Source organism: Neofelis nebulosa, chromosome 2 (genome assembly GCF_028018385.1).
Source record: "Neofelis nebulosa isolate mNeoNeb1 chromosome 2, mNeoNeb1.pri, whole genome shotgun sequence".
NCBI lineage: Eukaryota > Metazoa > Chordata > Mammalia > Carnivora > Felidae > Neofelis > Neofelis nebulosa.
This window is the reverse complement of record NC_080783.1, coordinates 179,285,229-179,304,746: the sequence shown is the minus strand read 5'-3', so window position 1 is coordinate 179,304,746 and position 19,518 is coordinate 179,285,229. Positions and strand designations below refer to the sequence as shown.

Sequence of the window (19,518 nt, the reverse complement as noted above, 5' to 3'; positions counted from 1 at the left end):
AGGAGGCAGTGTGTGTGTTGGAGGAGGGTTCAGGGGGAGACACTGGCCCAGGAGTCAGAAGACTTGGGACCTGTCCCAAGCTGGCCTGTCTTAAGGGACGTGAGCTTATCCTAATCACTTCTCCTCAAATGAGATTTGTCAAGCCCAGCTCCTTTCAGCGCCCACAATCTGTTCAACCAGCAAGGAAGCTTCCTTGGCTAAGGAAGCAGTGCGATTTAACATCAAGAAACTTTCCTACAAATACACCTGCTGAACAAATTCCCACAGTATCCACATCAGTTAGGTATCAGTTGTTAATGGGTGTTGGTATTTCTGATTATTTTTATTTTTTTTTTTTTAATTTTCTTTAACGTTTATTTATTTTTGAGACAGAGACAGAGCATGAACGGGGGAGGGTCAGAGAGAGAGGGAGACACAGAATCTGAAACAGGCTCCAGGCTCTGAGCGGTCAGCACAGAGCCTGACGCGGGGCTCGAACTCACGGACCGTGAGATCATGACCTGAGCGGAAGTAGGCCGCTTAACCGACTGAGCCACCCAGGCGCCCCGGTATTTCTGATTTTAAAATGGATTATTGGAAAACTTTTCTGAGACCAGGCATTTTATCCCTTGTAATGTATTAAACCAAAATGTTTTCCTCCATACTGAAATACCTGCAGATGTATCTATAAAAGATGATTTAAAAAACCCCAACCTCAATTATATCTCAATAAAGCTGGAGGAAAAAAATACTTCACACCTAAAAAATTTAGCAATACTTCATTAATATAAAATATCCAGTGTTCAAATTTCCTCAATGATGTCAATTTTGTTTTTTGAATCATGACCCAAATAGGGTCAAATAGTGTACTAATTATGTGGTTTTTTTCTAATGTGTGTTTATTTTTGAGAGAGTGTGAGCGGGGGAGGGGCAGAGAGAGAGGGAGACAGAATCTGCAGCAGGCTCTAGGCTCTGAGCTGTCAGCACACAGCCCATCGCAGAGCTTGAACTCACAAGCCGTGAGATCATGACCTGAGCTGAAGTTGGATGCTTAACCAAGTGAGCCACCCAAGTGCCCCAAATTATGTGCCTCTTAAATCACCTTTAATCTCCTTAAATCTGGTTCTCACCCCATCTCTGTTTTATGTTTGCAATTTGTTTATTGAAGAAACCAGATCCTCTGCCCTGGAATTTCCTCTGGATATTGGTGATTGGATTTCTATTGTATTTGATAACTTTTTTCTCTATTCTCTTATTCCTATAAATTGTTAGTTGTATCTAGAGTTGATTAGATTTTTGGCCACACTTCACATACGATGTTAGTGTTTTAAAAAAATAACAGAAAAGTTCACATGCTCAGGTCTTTATGAAATAATAAAAAATTGCATTTTGTTAATGTATTTATTAAAGACGTTTATAGTTTATAAAAAAAATATTGCCCTGATATACACAAAAATTTCCTGATAATGGTAATTAAAAACAGGTACTCCCAACCCCCCGTGTGTCCACACCAATATTCAATCTAGATTGGTTTAATCTTGAAGTGTAATCCAATAAGACTGAAGACCAAACACTTTAGGTCCTGGACAAGATAATAAAATACTCGTAGGCCTTCTGGATCCCTATAATGCAAGAGGAAAAATATGTTTAAAAAGCTGAAAAAGCTGGCCAAAACACCCCATGCATTAAAAAACCCATATTATTTATGTACCAAGATATTCTTCATAAAGATATATACAAAATTAAAACTTTAAAAAAAATAACCAAGTGTTATTGAAGGAAAAGGCTATGTGTTATATATTAAAATAGACTATTATGAGGTCATTTAAAATGTTAACGTTTTTAATAGGGAAATATTTATATTAAATGAAAAAAATCATGATTAAAATAGATTGTTGATCTCAAATATATTTTTTGTACTTTTTAAAATATAGTTTTTAATGCACAGAAAATAGACAAGAAATACTTCGAGATATAATGGTTGTTTAATTGGTAAGTTTATGCGTGATTTCCCCCTTATTTTTCTGTGTTTTCTACAGTGAGCATGTATTACTTTCAGAATTAGGAAAACTTTTTAAAAAAGTAGTAGTACTAAGCAGGACCAAGAGGCTGAAGATTACTATGAAACAACTAGCTAAGAACAAGAGGACTGTCCAAGGGAAGACAGTTATGTGTGACATGTACTAAAAGTGAGGCATATATAATTCTAAATCCTCAAAACACAGGAGCCACAGAGGTTGCCAAATTCTAAGGGCTCTTTGTAGCATACAAACTCATGTCTTAACTCTATAATTTGCCCTACTGACAACATGATTTTTTAATTTGTATTCTAAACAGTTGCAAGTTTCACCATAGACTGTAAGATGTGCTAGTCTGAATGGCCAACACTGAGGAAGGTGTTCGGGTCGACCCACTGACTGTACAGTTTATCTCAAGCTCCTTTTTGGTATATTTCATTTTCTGTTCTGGCCAGATTCCTACCTACTTTGGCTGCTCCTATGACATTACTCCATTCGTGTCACTGAGAAGCTGTATGTACCAATGACTGAATAAAACATCAAAAGCAACAGGAGCAAGCCCCTGAAAATAATCTGGAGTCTCTATGAGAACAAAGCTGACCCCTTCTGTATTGCATTTGTACAAGATCTTACCATGATGGTCCCAATTTGGTTAAGGCTTCTTATCAATCTGCTTTAAAACAGACACATCTGGATATAAGGATCATGTACACTTACTTGGATTGATTGACATCGATAAGAGAACCAATTTTTGATGTTGTGAAAGAAATGTGTTCATCTCCAATGACAATTTCAAGCTCCTAGAAACATTTAAAAAAACTAGGTCAAGCCAAGTTGGATTTTTCATCAACCCCACAGAAGATGCATCATCTGTCAAGTCATACAAACTCGATGACAGATGGTCACATAAACAAGACCAGTTCACTCTGATCACTAAACTGTGCTGGATACTAGAAACAAAGAAATTAAATACTGGTTTCATCCTTGTATGCTCTTGGGTCTCAATTTCTAAATTTCTCAATTTCTAAATCTTTAAAAACTATGGGGGAATGCTCACTGTGTGCTAGCTATTGTTCTTGGTGCTTGGGACAGATCAGCAAAACCAAACAAAGGTCTCTGCCCTTGTGGAATTTACAATCTAGTGAGTCCTACTTCTTTTTTATTAAATTTTTTCTATTTCTTTTAATTTTTTTTTTTTTCAACATTTTTTATTTATTTTTGGGACAGAGAGAGACAGAGCATGAACGGGGGAGGGGCAGAGAGAGAGGGAGACACAGAATCGGAAACAGGCTCCAGGCTCCGAGCCATCAGCCCAGAGCCTGACGCGGGGCTCGAACTCACGGACCGCGAGATCGTGACCTGGCTGAAGTCGGACGCTTAACCGACTGCGCCACCCAGGCGCCCCTATTTCTTTTGATTTATAGTTTTCAATTATGAAAAGACTTCGAACAGAAAATATAGAAAACTATGAGACTGATGTTCTTAACACCCAGATGTGAAAATGTTAATAGTATGTCAAACTTGTGTCAGGTTTTTTTTTTTTTAAAGAAATAAAACATTACACCTACAAAGTTTAGGTCCACCTCCCCATTCCATTCTCCTTCCTGCATCCCAGAAGTTGAGGTGTATTCTTTCCACTCATGTTTTTTGATTTGGTGGTATGTTTTTCCATTTTTACGTAAATGATCATACTATATGCATCTTTTTGCTTTTTTCATCAACACTGTTTTTGTATGTGACCTAGTTCATTAGTTTTAAATGCTTTAGAATATTCCAATCATAGCCCTATTGAAGCAGACTTAAGTTCCCAATTTATTTTACTATAACCAATGTGGCAAGAATATTCTTTCATGCATCTCCTTATATGTATGTGAAAATGTCTCTAGGAAAATTCCTAGAAGCAAGGTATAAGGTTTTCCAGTTTTGCCAGATACTATCAAATTATTTCCTAAAATGCCTGTACTGATGTTATTCCCACTACCATGTAAGATCTTTTTCTTTCTCATATCCTTTTTTTAATTACTTTATTTATTTTGAAGAGAGATCACATGCAGAGAGGGAGAGACAGAGACAGAAAGAATCCCAAGCAGGCCTGGCACTGTCAGTGCAGAGCCCAATGTAGGGCTTAAACTCAGGAACTGTTAGATTATGACCTGAGCCAAAATCAAGAGTCAGACGCTTAACCAATTCAGCCACCTAGGCACCCCTTTCTCATATCCTTTTTAAAACTTGATGCCCCCCTCCTTTTGCCATTCCAGTGAGTCTGAAATGGCATCTCATTGTTTTCCTAATTTTCATTTCTCAAAATGAAACTATAGATATTTTCATGTATTTCTTGGCCACTTGTTTTTCCAGTTCTGTAAATTGTCTACTCATAACCTTTACACATTCTTTTTTTTTTTTTTTTTTTAATATTTATTTTTGAGACAGAGAGAGACAGAGCATGAAAGGAGGAGGGGCAGAGAGAGAGGGAGGCACAGAATCGGAAGCAGGCTCCAGGCTCTGAGCCATCAGCCCAGAGCCCGACGCGGGGCTCGAACTCACGGACCGCGAGATCGTGACCTGGCTGAAGTCGGACGCTTAACCGACTGCGCCACCCAGGCGCCCCAACCTTTACACATTCTTATCTTTTTATTATTAATTTGTAGTTCTTGATATATCCTGGATATAAAAACCCTTTACCAGATGTTTTGCAAACATCCTCCTTCAGTCTGTGGCCTTTTAACTTTATCATGATGTCTTAAAACAGAAGTTTTAACTTTAAAGAAGTCAAATTTATCAATCTTTTCCCTTGAAGAATTTAAAATATTCCTTCTCTACTCAGAAATAAGAAGATTAAGTTTTATGTTTTACAATCTTGCTTTGTTTCTATAAATGGTCTAACTTAAAAATATTCTGTAAACATACTGCAAATTATACCGGTATAACTGTTAAACAATCCATCCTACTTCTATTAATTTGAAAGCTCACCTCTGTTGTACATTGTTCTCAGTTCCCATAATCTTCATGGGTTTGTTTCTGGGCTCTATTCGTTCCAATGGTTTACTGGCCAATTCTGAGGCAATACCACAGTACAAATGACTATACCTTTTCAAGAAATCTTTAAAATTATCTTGGTTACTCTTGTCCCTTTGATCTTCCATGAATTTTTTTTTTAATGTTTATTTATTTTTGAGAGAGAGAAACAGAGTGTGAGAGGGGGAGAGGCAGAGAGGGAGACACAGAATTGGAAATAGGCTCCAAGCTGTCAGCGCAGAGCCTGATGGGGGGCTCGAACCCATGAGCCATGAGATCATGACCTGAGCCTAAGTCAGACGCTCAACCAACTGAGCCAGGCACCCCTGATCTTCCATGAATTTAATGCTCTCTTAGGTCTTAGGAAAAATCCTGTTGTGATTTTGATTTGAATTGCAATGAATTTATAAATTATTATGATTTTTTGAATTTATAAATTTTAATGAAATTGATACAATATTGAATCTTTCCGTCCATAAAAATGGACATATTTTTGTCCTTCATAAAGCCCTTTCCCGTAAGTTTTATACATCTTGTTAAATTTACTAAGTTCTTTTTTTTTTTTATTTGTGAGAGAAAGAGAGAGCGTGAGTGGGGGAGGGACAGAGAGAGAGGGAGACAGAATCCAAAGCAGGCTCCAGGCTCCGAGCTGTCAGCACAGTGCCCAGCGTGGGGTTCGAACCCATGAACCTTGAGATCATGACATGAGCCAAAGTCAGACGCTTAACCAACTGAGCCACCCAGATGCCCCCCAAGTTCTTTTTTAGAGAAAGCATGAGAGCATGCGAGCAGGAGGGCAGGGGCAGAGACAGAGGGGGCAGAGAGAACCCCAAGCAGGCTCTTTGCTGTCATCGTGAAGCCAGATGTGGGCTCTATCCCACAAACTGTGAGATCATGACCTAAGCTGACATCAAGAGTTAGGTGCTTAACTGAGCCAGCAAGTTTAAAAAAAGAAATTTTTAAAAAAATTTTTTTAGTCCCAAGTTCTTTATAGCTTTTGCTGGGATGACAAATGGAATTTCGTCATAATTACCCTATCCGACAGGTTGTTGCTAGTGCCTAAGAGTATGCCATGTCCTTTTCACAGGACTATTGTGATTGTTGAATGAGTTAATAGAGCTGAAAATGTTACAAATGGTAAAGCAAAATGTGTACATATGATTCTACTGAGATCCTATGTACATAAATTAAAAATCAACTTTAGAAATTAACGTTAGAAAGTACTGAGGATTTTTTTTCACTCTTCCTCAAGAGCTGCCCATCATTTTGAGGTGATTTACAAATGAACTTATCTGGGTTTTTATATTAATTTAATAAATGTAATTATTACTGAGCTTTTACTACACACTAGCACTACTTTAGTCACTAGAGATACAGCAGTGAAAAAAAATAGGCAAAATCCTTGTACTCAAGGAGCTTGTGTGGGTATATGTGTGTCTCTTGTAGTGGGGGAGGAAAAGGGATACATGACAGCAAACAAGACAATTTCAGACAGTAATAAATGCTAGGAGGAAAATAAACAGATCTTATTTTAAAAAAATGGGGAGGGACATTTTAGATTGGATGGATAGGCAAGACATCACTGAGGAAGTGATGTTTGAAGCCTGCAATAATAAAGACAGTCTTGGATAGAACATTCCAGATAGCATGTAGCAAATGTAAATGTCCTAAATTAAGAACAACCTAGTTGTGTCTTGAGGAACAGAAATTAGGTCAGTAAGGTATGAACACAGTAAGAAATTGTGTGAATGGTCGAAGATAAGGCAGGAGTTTGGATTTTATTATTCATTTATTTACTTAATAAATGTTTATTCATTTTTGAGAGAGAGCGTAAGCAGTGGGTAGGGAGGGGGGACACAGGATCTGAATTGGGTTCTGCGCTAACAGCAGTGAGCCCGTGCAGGGTTCAAACTCACCAACTGTGAGATCACCACCTGAGCCGAAGTCAGAGCTCAACCAACTGAACCACCCAGGTACCCCTGGATTTTATTTATTTAAAAAAAAAAAAAAAAATTTTTTTTTTAATGTTTATTTATTTTGGGGAGAGAAAGAGAGACAGAGCATGAGCAAGGGAGGGGCAGAGAGAGGGAGACACAGAATCTTAAGCAGGCTCCAGGCCCTGAGCTGCCAGTACAGAGCCCCACACAGGGCTTGAACTCACAAACCGTGAGACCATGACCTGAGCCAAAGTCGGACGCTCAACCGACTGAGCCACCCGGGTGCCCCCCGTGGATTTTATTTTAAATGGAATGAAGGCAGTGGAGAATTTAAAATTAGTGGAATACATACATTTACATTTTAAAAGATTAGTCTGGCTTCAGGATGGAAAAATGGGCTATACAGGACAAGAAACAATGAAATCAGTTAGACGTCTGGATTAGGAAGGGAGCAGCTGAGGCAGAGAGAAATAGCTTTCCTATTAACACAGTCAAATATGACACTGGCTTTTATTTTAATTACCATAAGTCTTCAGAATAAATGTATAAGCCATGAATTTAAACACACATACTTAGTTTGCTGAAATAGCCATGTTCTATTTATCTTTGTATCTTCACACTGCTTTGTCCATAGTCGTTACTCAGTAAGTGAGGTGGGCAGTGAAAACTCTGAGAAGGGCTGTGGGGAGAGTTACATGGAGAAATCCAGGGCTGGGCTCTAGGTGGTCAGAAACACCACTTGCTATCTCTGTATCCTCCCTGTGGGATTACTGCCTCCTTAAGACAAAGTGCTGGTAATCTGCTTTGTGTTGGGCTCCGTAACACACACACACACACACACACACACACACACACACACACACACACACACACAACACAGCTTCAATGTCATATGCAGAGCACCTTATTTGTAAGATTTCTGCAATACAGGATAGTTGCTAAAACACTCACCTGCCGGCCTACTCTGTCAGGAGGAGGCCACAAAGCATCATCCTCTTTGGTAATTTCACTGTCATCAATTATTCTCTTCAGTTCCTCCATTACACTTTTATGTACATAAGCCTGAAAGCAAATTGAAAAATGGAATTTAAGTTGCAAGTGTTCTGACTCAGATAGTGATGAAAGATTAGGCTTACAATCAGTTAAACAAAATCGTGTGTAAAATACCAAGTGCCATGCCTGGCATCTAACATGTGTTCAATGATGTTAATAAGTAGCAGATTCAGAGTTTAAACCAACATTTGCAAGACTTTAAATGATTACCAGTAATTGATTCAGCACTGTGAAAGAAAATATAAACTAAAAGAAGATGTGAGAAAAACTTTAGGTGTCTATAGATATATCTACGCATCTCTATTCTTTTTTTTTTTTAATTTTTTTTTTTTTTTTTTAACGTTTATTTATTTTTGGGACAGAGAGAGACAGAGCTTGAACAGGGGAGGGGCAGAGAGAGAGGGAGACACAGAATCTGAAACAGGCTCCAGGCTCTGAGCCATCAGCCCAGAGCCCGACGCGGGGCTCGAACTCACAGACTGCGAGATCGTGACCTGGGCTGAAGTCGGACGCTTAACCGACTGAGCCACCCAGGTGCCCCTCTCTATTCTTTTTCAATACTACTCCCAGAAAGAACAAAAATAAGACAAAAGGCTAAACTGCAGTGAATGAAAGGCTCTCAGAAGGCTCATTACCTCTTTTCTGATCATGACGTCATTTTTGTAATTGCTGTTGTTGGCATATCTCAATTTCCCTGCAAGGAGTAAAAAACATTCAATGTATAATAAAAACATATGAATAAAGCATCATTAGCTCACCCAGACTATCACCTGTTGCTTAAAATGTATACCAGCTTTCCCTTCAGTGTCTAACAGATTTACTATTTATATTTTTGGGGTTCCAACAATAGCAGTCTTTTCAGTTCTTCACTTTAGGCTATTAGATAGCCTCAAAGCCAAAAGTACTGCTGACACTGAATTATAATTCTTGCAAAGGCGGCTCACGTGTGGTAAAAGAACACAAGCAAATCCTATCTCTGCAAATTAATGTCCTCAGCTGAAAACAGGGATAATAATTGGTAATTTCCTTGCACACAGGGCCTCCTGAGGCTCAAATGAGTTGAAAGCAGCCTGAAAACTGTAAAATCCTGTTTACGTATATTGATGTGACCATGCAACATTCTGATCTACTCCCGTGATGGAAAAGTTGTGATTTTATTATTGAGCATATTTGGCATATAAGGCCCTTTGTGTATATGTGCATCCAAAAGACTAATCGGGTATATGGTGGGTATGAAGGTTTTGTTTTGTTTTTACCTATAGAATAGAAGGCACACATGTAAAAAGAGCCAAATTAATTGATGCCTCACTGCCTTGTCTCTCTTTTGGTTCAGTTCATTCTCCATACAGTAGACAAAGTGATGAAGTAACAGACCAATCTAAATAGGCTACTCTGGTACTGACAATAGTTTCTCACTGCCTTCTTGATAAAATCCAAATTCTTCAACATGGCAAACTGCTAAACTGAGCCCCTGCCTGCCTTTCAGGCTCACTCCTGCAACAGCCCTCTCTTACATAGCTGGAGTTAATCACACTACTTGGTTTCTGCTTGGAACATCCCACGCTCTTTTTGGTTTTCAGCCTCTATGATGTCAATGCTGTCCAAATGCCTTGACTCATCTGCCTAACCAACTCCTACACAGTACTCAAGACTAACACTCCCCCTTTCATCAAGTCATTGTATGCCGGAAGCTTCCTCTCTCAGGCTAGGTTAGGTGCCTTCTTTCTGTTCCAGAGTCCGATCTGTTTCTACCACAGCACCCAAAACACTGTCTTGTCATTGTTTGTTTACGGCTGGGGTTTGTCTGATTCATCTTTGTGCCCCCCTTTAGTGGAAGTTTTCTTTCATTTTTGATTCCTTTTCCTTCACCACGGTGGCCCTTCTCCCAAATCCTATCAAACAGCAACGTCCTATTGGTTCTGCCTCCAATAGTATCCTAAATCCTTCTGTCCACTTTTACTAGCACCCTAGTCCCAACAAACATCCTTTTGTCTGGAACACGTAACTGTCTCCTAATAAGTACCCGTTCCCACTCCTGCCCATAAGTAGAATGCTTTTTCAGGAAAAGATCACATCTCTTCTCTCCTTAAATCTTTCCAACTGCTTCCTGCTGCACTTAGAATAAAATCCAAACTCTTTACCATGGCCTATAAAGACCTACATGGTGTGCCCCAGGATACTTATCTGACACTGTCTCCTGCTCTTCTTTCCAGAGCTCTCTACTCTTCAGCCATACTAGCCACCTGAAACATGCCTAGCTCGTTCATGCCCTGCAGCCTTAACACTTGTTACTCCCTCTGTCCAGAACTGCTCATTCTTCCTGAGCTTCACAAGGCTGGCTCCTTCCTGTCAATCAGAGTTCGGTTTAAATATTATCTTTTCAGAGAGCACACCAGTGGCTATCCCGCTTAGAAGCAGCCCACCAGCAATTATTCCATCATTTTACGTTCTGACCACTCTGTCACTATCTGGAGTCTCTTTTATGATATCTCTCCCAGCACCAGAATACAAGTTCCACGAGAGGAAGCTTGTCTGTCATTCACTCCTATATCCCAGAATGTGAAAGAGAGCCTGGCAAAGTAGGCACTCAATCAATGTTTGCTGAATGAAGCATTCTGGGCAAAAATGTCACCAAACAGAAGTCCCTGCATATGGAAAGAACCAGCGGAGCGGACACAGGAGTGATCCTTTCAGATCCGAGCCGCAGGCAACAGTCCCTTCCTCTTCTAGCTCCTCGCACGTTCCGGAACCCGGGCCTCCCCATTCGCCCGACCCCAGGCCCAGTCCTCGCTCCCGGGGGCCAGAGGTCGCTCTTACCGTCTGGTCGGAACTCAAACTCCAGGAACTCGTGGCCGAACTTGCCCTTGTGACCCACGTAGTAACGCAGATAAAAGTCACTCTCCATGGCTCACAAGGAAGCAACCAAACTTTACCCGCAAACCTCACCGCCACTGTTTGCGCCCAACACTGACGTTTACCAGGGCGCGCGGAAGTGACGTGAAGGCAACACGGTCCGCTTTAGCGCAGCGGCTCGGTCGCCCCCCAATCCCGGAAGTGGGGGCAAGTCTGGCCCGTTCCCCAGCGGAAACAAGGCTTCTTCCACCTGCCCCGCCTCCTCGACCAGAGGCGGGAACGAGGCTGAGGCTCGCTTTCCAGAGTTTTCTTAACGCCTCAGGCCAGTAGCAGCTCCAGTGCCTCTGGGTTTCCTTGGAAGGTGGGGGCGTTGTTTCGATTTCGGGCTGAGCATCCCGAGTGCTGCGCCCTTCCAGCCTCGACTTGTCTGAGTCGAACAATCTATTCACCATCTCTGGATCTAGGTCTCAGTAGTAAAACGTGGTTAAACGACCTGACTCCCTAGAATTCACACAATGGTACATGTGTCAAAAGTTGGCTCCAACTGAACTTTACTGTTCACAGACCAGTTCAAGAAAACCGTTCCCAGAGACGCTTTTCCAGAATCCAGGGTGGAGATTGCCATTTCCCTGGAACTAACTTACCTCCCATTTTATCTCTTAATACTTTTTATTTCTTTTTATTTCTACCTTTCCCTTTCTACCTCACTGGCCTCTAGAGAAGGTGCTGTGAGTAGAACTTTAATTTGAATATTTGATCTCCTACTCTTGTTTTCTATACATTTTTTACCCAGCAGTGATTCTCAAGCCTGGCCGTGCAATGGAGTCATTTGGGAGCATCTAAAAAATACTGATGCCTGAGCCCCACCCCAAACCAATTAATCAAGCTCTCTCACGGTAGACATTGGTGTGTTTTTTTTGTTTTTGTTTTTGTTTTTTTTTGCAAAGCACTCCAGATAAGCCATGTCTGAAGACAAATGCCCAAAAGGCCCTTGTCTCTTCAGGTCAAAGTGGTTGACCTCAGTGAAAGTTTTCCGGCTGTGGAAAAATTTTCCTCTGTGAGTAGGCAAAGGACAATCAAAATCCTAATTATTAGAAGCCTGCTTAGGCTCATCTAAGTTCCAGCCAGAGAAGGTAATGAAATCAGTTCTAGAGACAGTGCTGAGATGGCATCATTCTTGGGACCTGGCTACTATAACTGTATACTATTCTGTATTCAGGTAGGGGTCTCTGATTCTCATTCCCAGTCTTACCATTACTCCCTTTCTTCCTGAAAAAAATAATCGGCAGCCGAGTATAGAGTGTGTGGGATGGGGAAAAAAATCACTGGAGGCTTGTGTTAATGACTGTGATTCACTGTGACTGAAGGTGAACTGATTAACTTTTTGGACCTCAAGTTTATTTTTTAAATAAGCAAAATAATGTTTTACATCTGGCAGGACTGTTGTAAGGATAGGAAACAATATTCTGGAAGCTGGAAAAATACTTTGCAAACTGTAAATTGCTATAAAACCATAAGGCATTTTTTTAAAAAACACTGGATATGGGTGGTAACAAGGGAATTGTATAAAAAAGAGAAAGACGGGCTCCGTTTTGACAGCTCAGAGCCTGGAGCCTGCTTCATATTCTGTGTCTCCCTCTCTCTCTGCCCCTCCCTCCCCTGCTCACACTCTGTCTCTCTCTCAAAAATAAACATCTTCAAAAAAAATTTTTAAGGGGCGCCTGGGTGGCTCAGTCGGTGTCTGACTTCAGCTCAGGTCATGGTCTCACGGTCCGTGAATTCAAGCCCCGCGTTGGGCTCTGTGCTGACAGCTCAGAGCCTGGAGCCTGCTTCCGATTCTGTGTCTCCCTCTCTCTGGCCTTCCCCTGCTCACACTCTGTCTCTCTCTCTCTCTCTCAAAAATAAATAAACATTTAAAAAAAATTTTTTTTTAATAAAAATTTTTTTAAAAAGGCGGGGAGCACCTGGATGGCTCAGTCGGTTAAGCAACTGACTTGGGTTCAGGTAATGATCTCGCAGTGAGTTCAAGCCCCAAATCTGGCTCTATGCTGACAGCTAAGAGCCTGGGGCCTGCTTCTGATTCTGTGTCTCCTCTCTCTCCCCTCCCCTGCTCATGCTCTGTCTTTCTTTCTCTCAAAAATAAACAAATATTAAAAAAAATTTTTTTTAAAGAGAAGGGAATCACCAGGTATTAAGCACCTAATAAATGTGAACCCATTAATAAGTGCTTGTTCTTTGCATCCTCACAACAATCTTGAGGTGGTAATTGAAATTAAGTATATAGAAACATCAGGTAATCACCATGAGGTTATTTTCCAAGAGTGAAATTATAAAAATTATAGTGTAACTGCTGAATCCAGGCATCTGCAGATGTGGTAAATAACAAAAGTTTTGAGAAAATTTAAAGGACACTGGACTCCAGTCAGGCTGTAAAGTGATCCAGGTTTGGGGGCATGAGACAACATGGTGTAGCTCAAAGAATAGGGTCTGTGTATTTGATGTGCCTGAATTCAGCATGAATCACTGAGCATTTACTGTGCTATGTGCTGGGAATACAACAGTGAGCAAGACAGACCTTTATAGAACTTGCAGACGAGGCAATTAAGGAGCATACGAGTGATTATTATGTAGAGATAAAGGTTACAAATAGGGGAAACACAGAATACTATGGAAGCACATAGGATGGCTCCTAATCCAGTCTAGGGGCTTAAGGGCTGCCTTCCTGAAGGAAATGTTGCACACAGAGGGCCCAGAACTGTGTGGTTAGAATACAGAATGAGGTTGTGTATATAGTAATGAGGTTGGAGACGGGGCAGAAGACAAGTGGCTTACAAGCCATATTAAGGAGTGTGAGCTACAACCCAAAGGTATTGGATTTTAATGCAAGGGAAACCGACGAAGAGCTTTAAGCAGGGAAGTAGAAAGGGTGGTGGTGACGCAACCCATTCCATTCTAGAAAAAAAATCACTCTGGCTGCAATATTGTAGATTGGAAAATGGAAAGAATTAGAAATATGAACTTCAGATAAGTAGTTGTTAATCTACGATCATGATAACCCGAGATAATGGTGACCTGTACTCAGGTAGTGGCAATGGAGATAATAAAAGCGGATGGATTTGAGACAGAATACCATAACGGAAAGGGTAGGTAAAGGAGAAGATGTGGCCAGAGAAAAACCAGGAATATGCTGTCATGTGAGCCAAAATAAGAGTGATCCAAGGAGTGTCAGCAGTGTTAAATACCGCTTCCAGGTCAAGGGAGATAAAGACTGAAAGTATTTATAAGATTTATAATCAAGGAGGTCCTGGGTGACCTTGGTAAAAGCAACCTCAGTGGCTTGGAAGCAGAGGTGGGGCAGAAGTATTGGTATGCAGATAGGCAAATTTGCTGTGGAAGCCTAACCCTAGGAGTTGGGTCTAAGAGAATGGAGAAAGGTTTGTGGAGGAATGGTCCTAAAAGGAATATCAAGGACAAACAGGAGTTAGCCAGATGAAGAGGCAGAGAAGGAAAATCTAGGCAGAGAACGCCATGTGTCCAGAGGGCTACATGTGCTACATGTACTTTGGGGATACTAAATGTAACGGTGTGACTTCAGGCAGTTCCTTCACCTATTTCCTCATCTATAAAATTGGAATGATAATATTGATAGTATTTATCTCACAGGACTTAAAATCATTTTTAAATGTATTTTTTATTTTTATTTTTTAAAGTAGGCACCATGCCCAACATGGGTCTTGAACTCACGACCCTGAGATTAAGAGTCTCATGCTCTACCAACTGAGCCAGCCAGGCAGCCCGATCTCACAAGATTGTTGAAGTCTAAAATAATTTGTGTAGAATACTGGGTACACATTAGGGACTCAATCAATGATAGTTCACCGCCCCCCCCCCCCATTAAAGCATCACCATGAAACAATACTTTCAGATTTTAAAAAATGAATTTAATCTCTCTCTAGAAACAGTGCACCCATTTTACAAATGTTCACATTTGGCTTTTCGTTCACCAAGATGATGTCAGTACAGCTAGTGAGATGCAGCACACCACCCTTTGCTTCTGGAACAGAAACCAGACTGCAAAGGGCACTGGGCACAGAAGCTAATGGGACTCGGAATGACAAGACAAAAAGAGCAGAAACGGTTAGTGTGACCCAACATTCTAACATGCCTGTTACATCAAATATGGTCATTCGAGGGTGGGGGGCGGGGGTGGGGGGGGAAGACAAACAAGGATAATTCATTTGGGTACAATGTGATGCAGTCTGCAAACCAGTACTTCACCCCCAAATTAACAACGGCTGTATAGAACAAAATGCTATTTTAAAACACATGGTTTGTACAGGTATGTTTTCTCTTGTAGTTTTTGTAAAAAAGTATCAAAACCTTCATGTCTTTAAATATATATATATATATACATATACAGGTGGCTTTTTTAAAATTACTTTTTATAGCACAAAGTGTTTGCAAATGCAGAGGGTTTCTGCTGATTCTTGACTATGCACATGGTGCATAGCCTGAATGAACAGAGCTTCCTGATTTCTTATATTAACTGAAAATTTGAAGCTGTAATTCCTCCACCTCTAAGTTCTCTGTGTCCTGAAAATCCCCAATACCCTAAAAAATACAGCGTGAGAAGACTCCGATACTCTATCTTCATGCATTGATGGGAAAGGAAGTTATTTACTCTGAATGTTTAATTGCTAACTCATTTAAATTCTGTGAAATAAAGAGTGTGTGGCTGGAGTTAGGGAGAGGAGTGAGGCTCACATTCCTGTGCTCTCTCCCGACTCCCACCAGCGCCTGACTAGACAGTGCTCGGGGTTCCCTCTGCAGACTACACATCTCCAAAATTTCATTTTCTCACTGTTGAGAAAAATCTCAGAGGCTCTTGACAACATGGAATGCTTCTGTGACAATTCCATTGCCCTTATATTCAAAAAAAGTCAACTCGAACGTATGAAATGCAGTCACTATTTCCCTTTGGCCACTGGAAAGCTTGAGGCTAAAGACTGTCCTGTCGGCAAAGTGCTGGCGATGCATCCTGATGAATTTTCCATGGTGCACTTGGTGCCTCGTACACAATAAATGTCTTAGAAATGTTTGCATAATTGAATCAGAAATTAAACATAAGTATTCTATAAAGTGCTTACGTTGAACCTGTCTTTCCATCCAGCCTCATTTCTTGCTAAGTCCCCCTTGAACCTTTTGCTCTTTATGATGAATTACATGCAGCTCTGTAAAGTCCCCATGCTGTTTCATGCCCTTGTGTCTCCTCTGCCCGAAGCAGCCTGGACACCCCTATTTAGTTTTCAAGACTTAGCGCAAGGTCACTTCTACAATGCCCTTCTTGACCCCATTCCTCATCTCCTTGTGTAGAAGTGACCTCTCTCTCCTTTGTGCCTTAATAATACTCTGGAAAGAATCTATTCTTTTTGTTTCCGCATGACTTACTCTATTGTTACCGTGAACTCCTCCGTAAGGACAGAAAACATCTGCTTGACCTGTACATCTGCAGTGCCTGGCACTTAGTTGGTACCTAGCAAATGGTTTCAGTGAATGAATATACTGCAATCACAGAGAAAACTGGAAGGACCGATAGTACTTATTGCCATAAACTGAATTCCCATCTCATCTTGAGGTTAAAGGTCACGTCAACCTATTTTATAAATAATCATGCTATCAAGAGTAAATAAATAAAATTTTCGTTTTCTGTTTCTGGAAGGCTCTTTCTGCCAGTGTCTTCATAATTCCTCTGGAAAGATAGGCCATAAGATAGGTAGCAGGTTTGGTATAATATTCAGGCAGTTCAAAGTGGTCTCTTGGAGAAGGAAAAGGCCTGGGACCAGTTTCTTTTAAACAAAGAAGAAATTGTCTGATAAATCTTCTACCCGCCTGGCATTATCTCTAGGCTTCCTTCCAGCTCTAAAATCCAATGACTCTATGATCTGGGTATTGGCTGTAGATACATGGTAGCACTGGGGCAAAAGGCAACAGAAACGCAACTACACCTCAGAATGAGGCTCAGAAGCCTCCGAGACTAGAGAGGGAGGACGGACATGACCTCCTCAGACTTCATCTTATTGACTGCCATCCGACATGTGAGGATTCTGCAACTTGTCTTCTGTAGGTTGCTCCCATGGGCGTCTCTTTCAAACTGCACTTGTAACATATTCAGGAAACATGGATGTCTCTGAGAAAGTTGTGTTTCACCATCATTTTGAAGTCTCAGGCTGAGCCATCCTGACTTTTCTCATTTTGTGTGTGTGTGTGTGAAGACCAGGCTCTGACTGAAACTATGCATCATTTCCCCAGGAAATTGTTTCTTTGGAGGCAGGCTATCGAACAAGTTGCTTGTTTTGTGTAGGTCTCAACATTTCTTGTCATTTTTATTCAGTCAAAGATAATTTTACTTTTCATTCTTGAAAGAGTAGTAGTGACTAATTAAGCTCCATAGGAGTTGGCCACCTGTTTTTAAAATCCTATTTGGTATTGGTCATTCTAGGTCCAGTGCCTCTCAATGAATATTTCAGGACTATCAACACATGCTTATCATGAGGAAATTGCTTGTTTATGCAGAGCATGGTGCCGATGCTCCTGTTTTTGTCAGAAGTTAGGAGACCGTGAGTGACGTGGAGAAAGGTCCTAGGAACAGGGTTCTAGAACTCCAGAGTGCCTGCCTGGAAATTTGAAGGGTATCACGCTGGTAAGACATCCAAACTTCACTGAGTTGGGGGCAGCTGGGGGTGGGTGGTGTCAGAATTTGCTTACGTGTCTTGTTCCTGGCTGTCTGGTGGGAGTGACGTGGCAGAACAGCAGAGTTAAGAAAAGATCAGACCTTGGATAAGGAGCCAGTGGGGACAGAATTCCTCTGGGACTATAGGATTATGTTTTCAATGGTAGACCCCGCAAAGAGAAAAGAGCATTTCTCCCGCCTCTCCCAAGGCCCAGGAAAAACAAAGAAAAGTGTCCATGATGAAAAAAAAAAATAATCTATACATATACCCAGAGTTTTTCCTTTTATTTACAAAGCAGTAAACCAAATCCCTGTTTGAACATATACATCCAATATACTATAATGTGGTGTATGCCATGTCTCCCTCAGTAGGACTTCAAGTTTGGCCACTTTCATCGATATGAACACATGATGGTAGCAAACCTATGTTGTATTCCCCACCTAAAGGAAATGGTAGAGAGTAAAGGAAGGGAGAAATAGAGATGTAACAAAACCTATTCCATTGTCCTTATCCTTGCTCACAGCATATCTCAGAGGCTGAGCATATCTCGGTGCCTGAGCCAGTCTCTACAGTAAACTTGGGCTGTTCTAGAAATGCCTCCACTTAGCTCTCTACAAGTAAGGATGGCAGTAGGAGTGCTTCAGAGGAAACATAATGAAGTCAACCCAAGCATCCTGAAGGAAAATGCAGTTACTTGAAACGCTGAGCTTTACAACAAGGAGTAGCCGAGGTTCAGGCATGTTCTCACGTGAGCTCATGAGACCTCCTGGCGCCGTGCAAAGCCTGTGCGCTGGCCTCAGTCACAGAAGAGAAAGCCCAAGTGGGAGTCACGGCAGCTACAGGTGAACTGCAAGGCCTTTCATGACTGACTGGGGTCCTAGAAATTGCCAGAGGTGGAAAAGATCTGCTTCTCCCACCACATGTTTGCCCAAACCATGGCATCTGTTTTTTGAGCCAAATTTCCAAAGGCTTCTCTGAAAACCACAGATACCCCTCTGTGGACTGTTTTACAATATACGTATCTTTATGTACTTGAACAACAGCCACAGGTGCGCCTCTTCTCTACAGATTTCTCTCTCTCACACACATACACATATAAACGTAAATGCACACAGAGTCTGTATGGTGGGCCAATCATACCAAAAATAAATACTCTCGTGTCTCTAAATTATTTATAGAACTAATCTTCTTTTTGAAATATGTTAATAAATAATCTAAATGGGGGAGGGAGTTGAAATATTTTTTTCTTCTTCTTCGTCTTTTTTTTTTTACTTATGTTGATGGATAGCCACAAAGCATAATCATTTTATATGCCAAAAAAAAAAAAAAAAAAATCAAACCCCAAACTCCAAAACCTAAAAAATCCCCCCCAAACCAAATACCCTCTGTAAATATAGTTTTAAAATGATGAGTAAGCTACTGGACCATCAGCCCCATTTGGTTATGTACATCATGTTAGTCACTCAGCAGTAGCCATTCCATGAACTCCTCATGGGTAGTGCAACCAGTTAAAAAGTGTATAAAACATTATACATATAAAAACTCTCACATCCTTTGGATGTTTGCAGTTCATCATAACTTTGTGGTTACCTTTCTGCAACATAAATTAAAAAAAAAATTACACATACACACACTCACTCACACAGACCCATATACAGAAAACCCTTTCATCCAGGCATACACCATCCAGAGAGTGTAGTGCATGGGACCGAATTCCATGAGGCACGAAGGGAGTGGTCCCATCCTCAGGGCAGTCCATCATCTTCAAGGCTTAATGCCACTCGCTGGGGAGACAGAGCAAAGAAATCACCATTAGACCCACAGGAGCTATTTATTGAGTGCCCACAACGCACCAGACATTCTATTACTTTATAGGCATTAGCTCACATAATCTTCATACTACCCCAAGAGACAGGTTTGTCATATTTATTT

The 19,518-nt window shown here is 40.9% G+C and overlaps 2 protein-coding genes and 1 non-coding gene across 10 annotated transcripts in view; all 3 read right to left on the bottom strand.

Annotated features, from left to right (window-relative positions):
- Positions 1-1,361: 1,361 nt before the first annotated feature.
- On the bottom strand, positions 1,362-10,998 carry MAGOH (mago homolog, exon junction complex subunit). Its single transcript, XM_058717354.1, has 5 exons — positions 10,820-10,998; positions 8,638-8,696; positions 7,901-8,011; positions 2,715-2,797; positions 1,362-1,601 (listed from the first exon to the last, which is right to left on the bottom strand). Exons 1-5 carry the CDS (start codon positions 10,905-10,907, stop codon positions 1,502-1,504), a joined length of 441 nt encoding a protein of 146 aa, XP_058573337.1. The 5' UTR covers positions 10,908-10,998; the 3' UTR covers positions 1,362-1,501.
- Positions 10,999-14,574: 3,576 nt separating this feature from the next.
- Positions 14,575-14,647, bottom strand: TRNAK-CUU (transfer RNA lysine (anticodon CUU)). Its single transcript has one exon. It is a non-coding gene; the product is annotated as a tRNA-Lys (tRNA).
- A 127-nt stretch (positions 14,648-14,774) lies between these two features.
- LRP8 (LDL receptor related protein 8) overlaps positions 14,775-19,518 on the bottom strand; it is an 80,434-nt gene continuing 75,690 nt past the window's right edge. For all 8 annotated transcript variants that reach the window (XM_058717323.1, XM_058717324.1, XM_058717325.1 and 5 more), the window contains one exon: positions 14,775-19,370. In XM_058717323.1, coding sequence (XP_058573306.1) covers positions 19,332-19,370 — 39 coding nt within the window. In that variant the 3' untranslated portion in view covers positions 14,775-19,331. The remainder of the gene's footprint in view (positions 19,371-19,518) is intronic.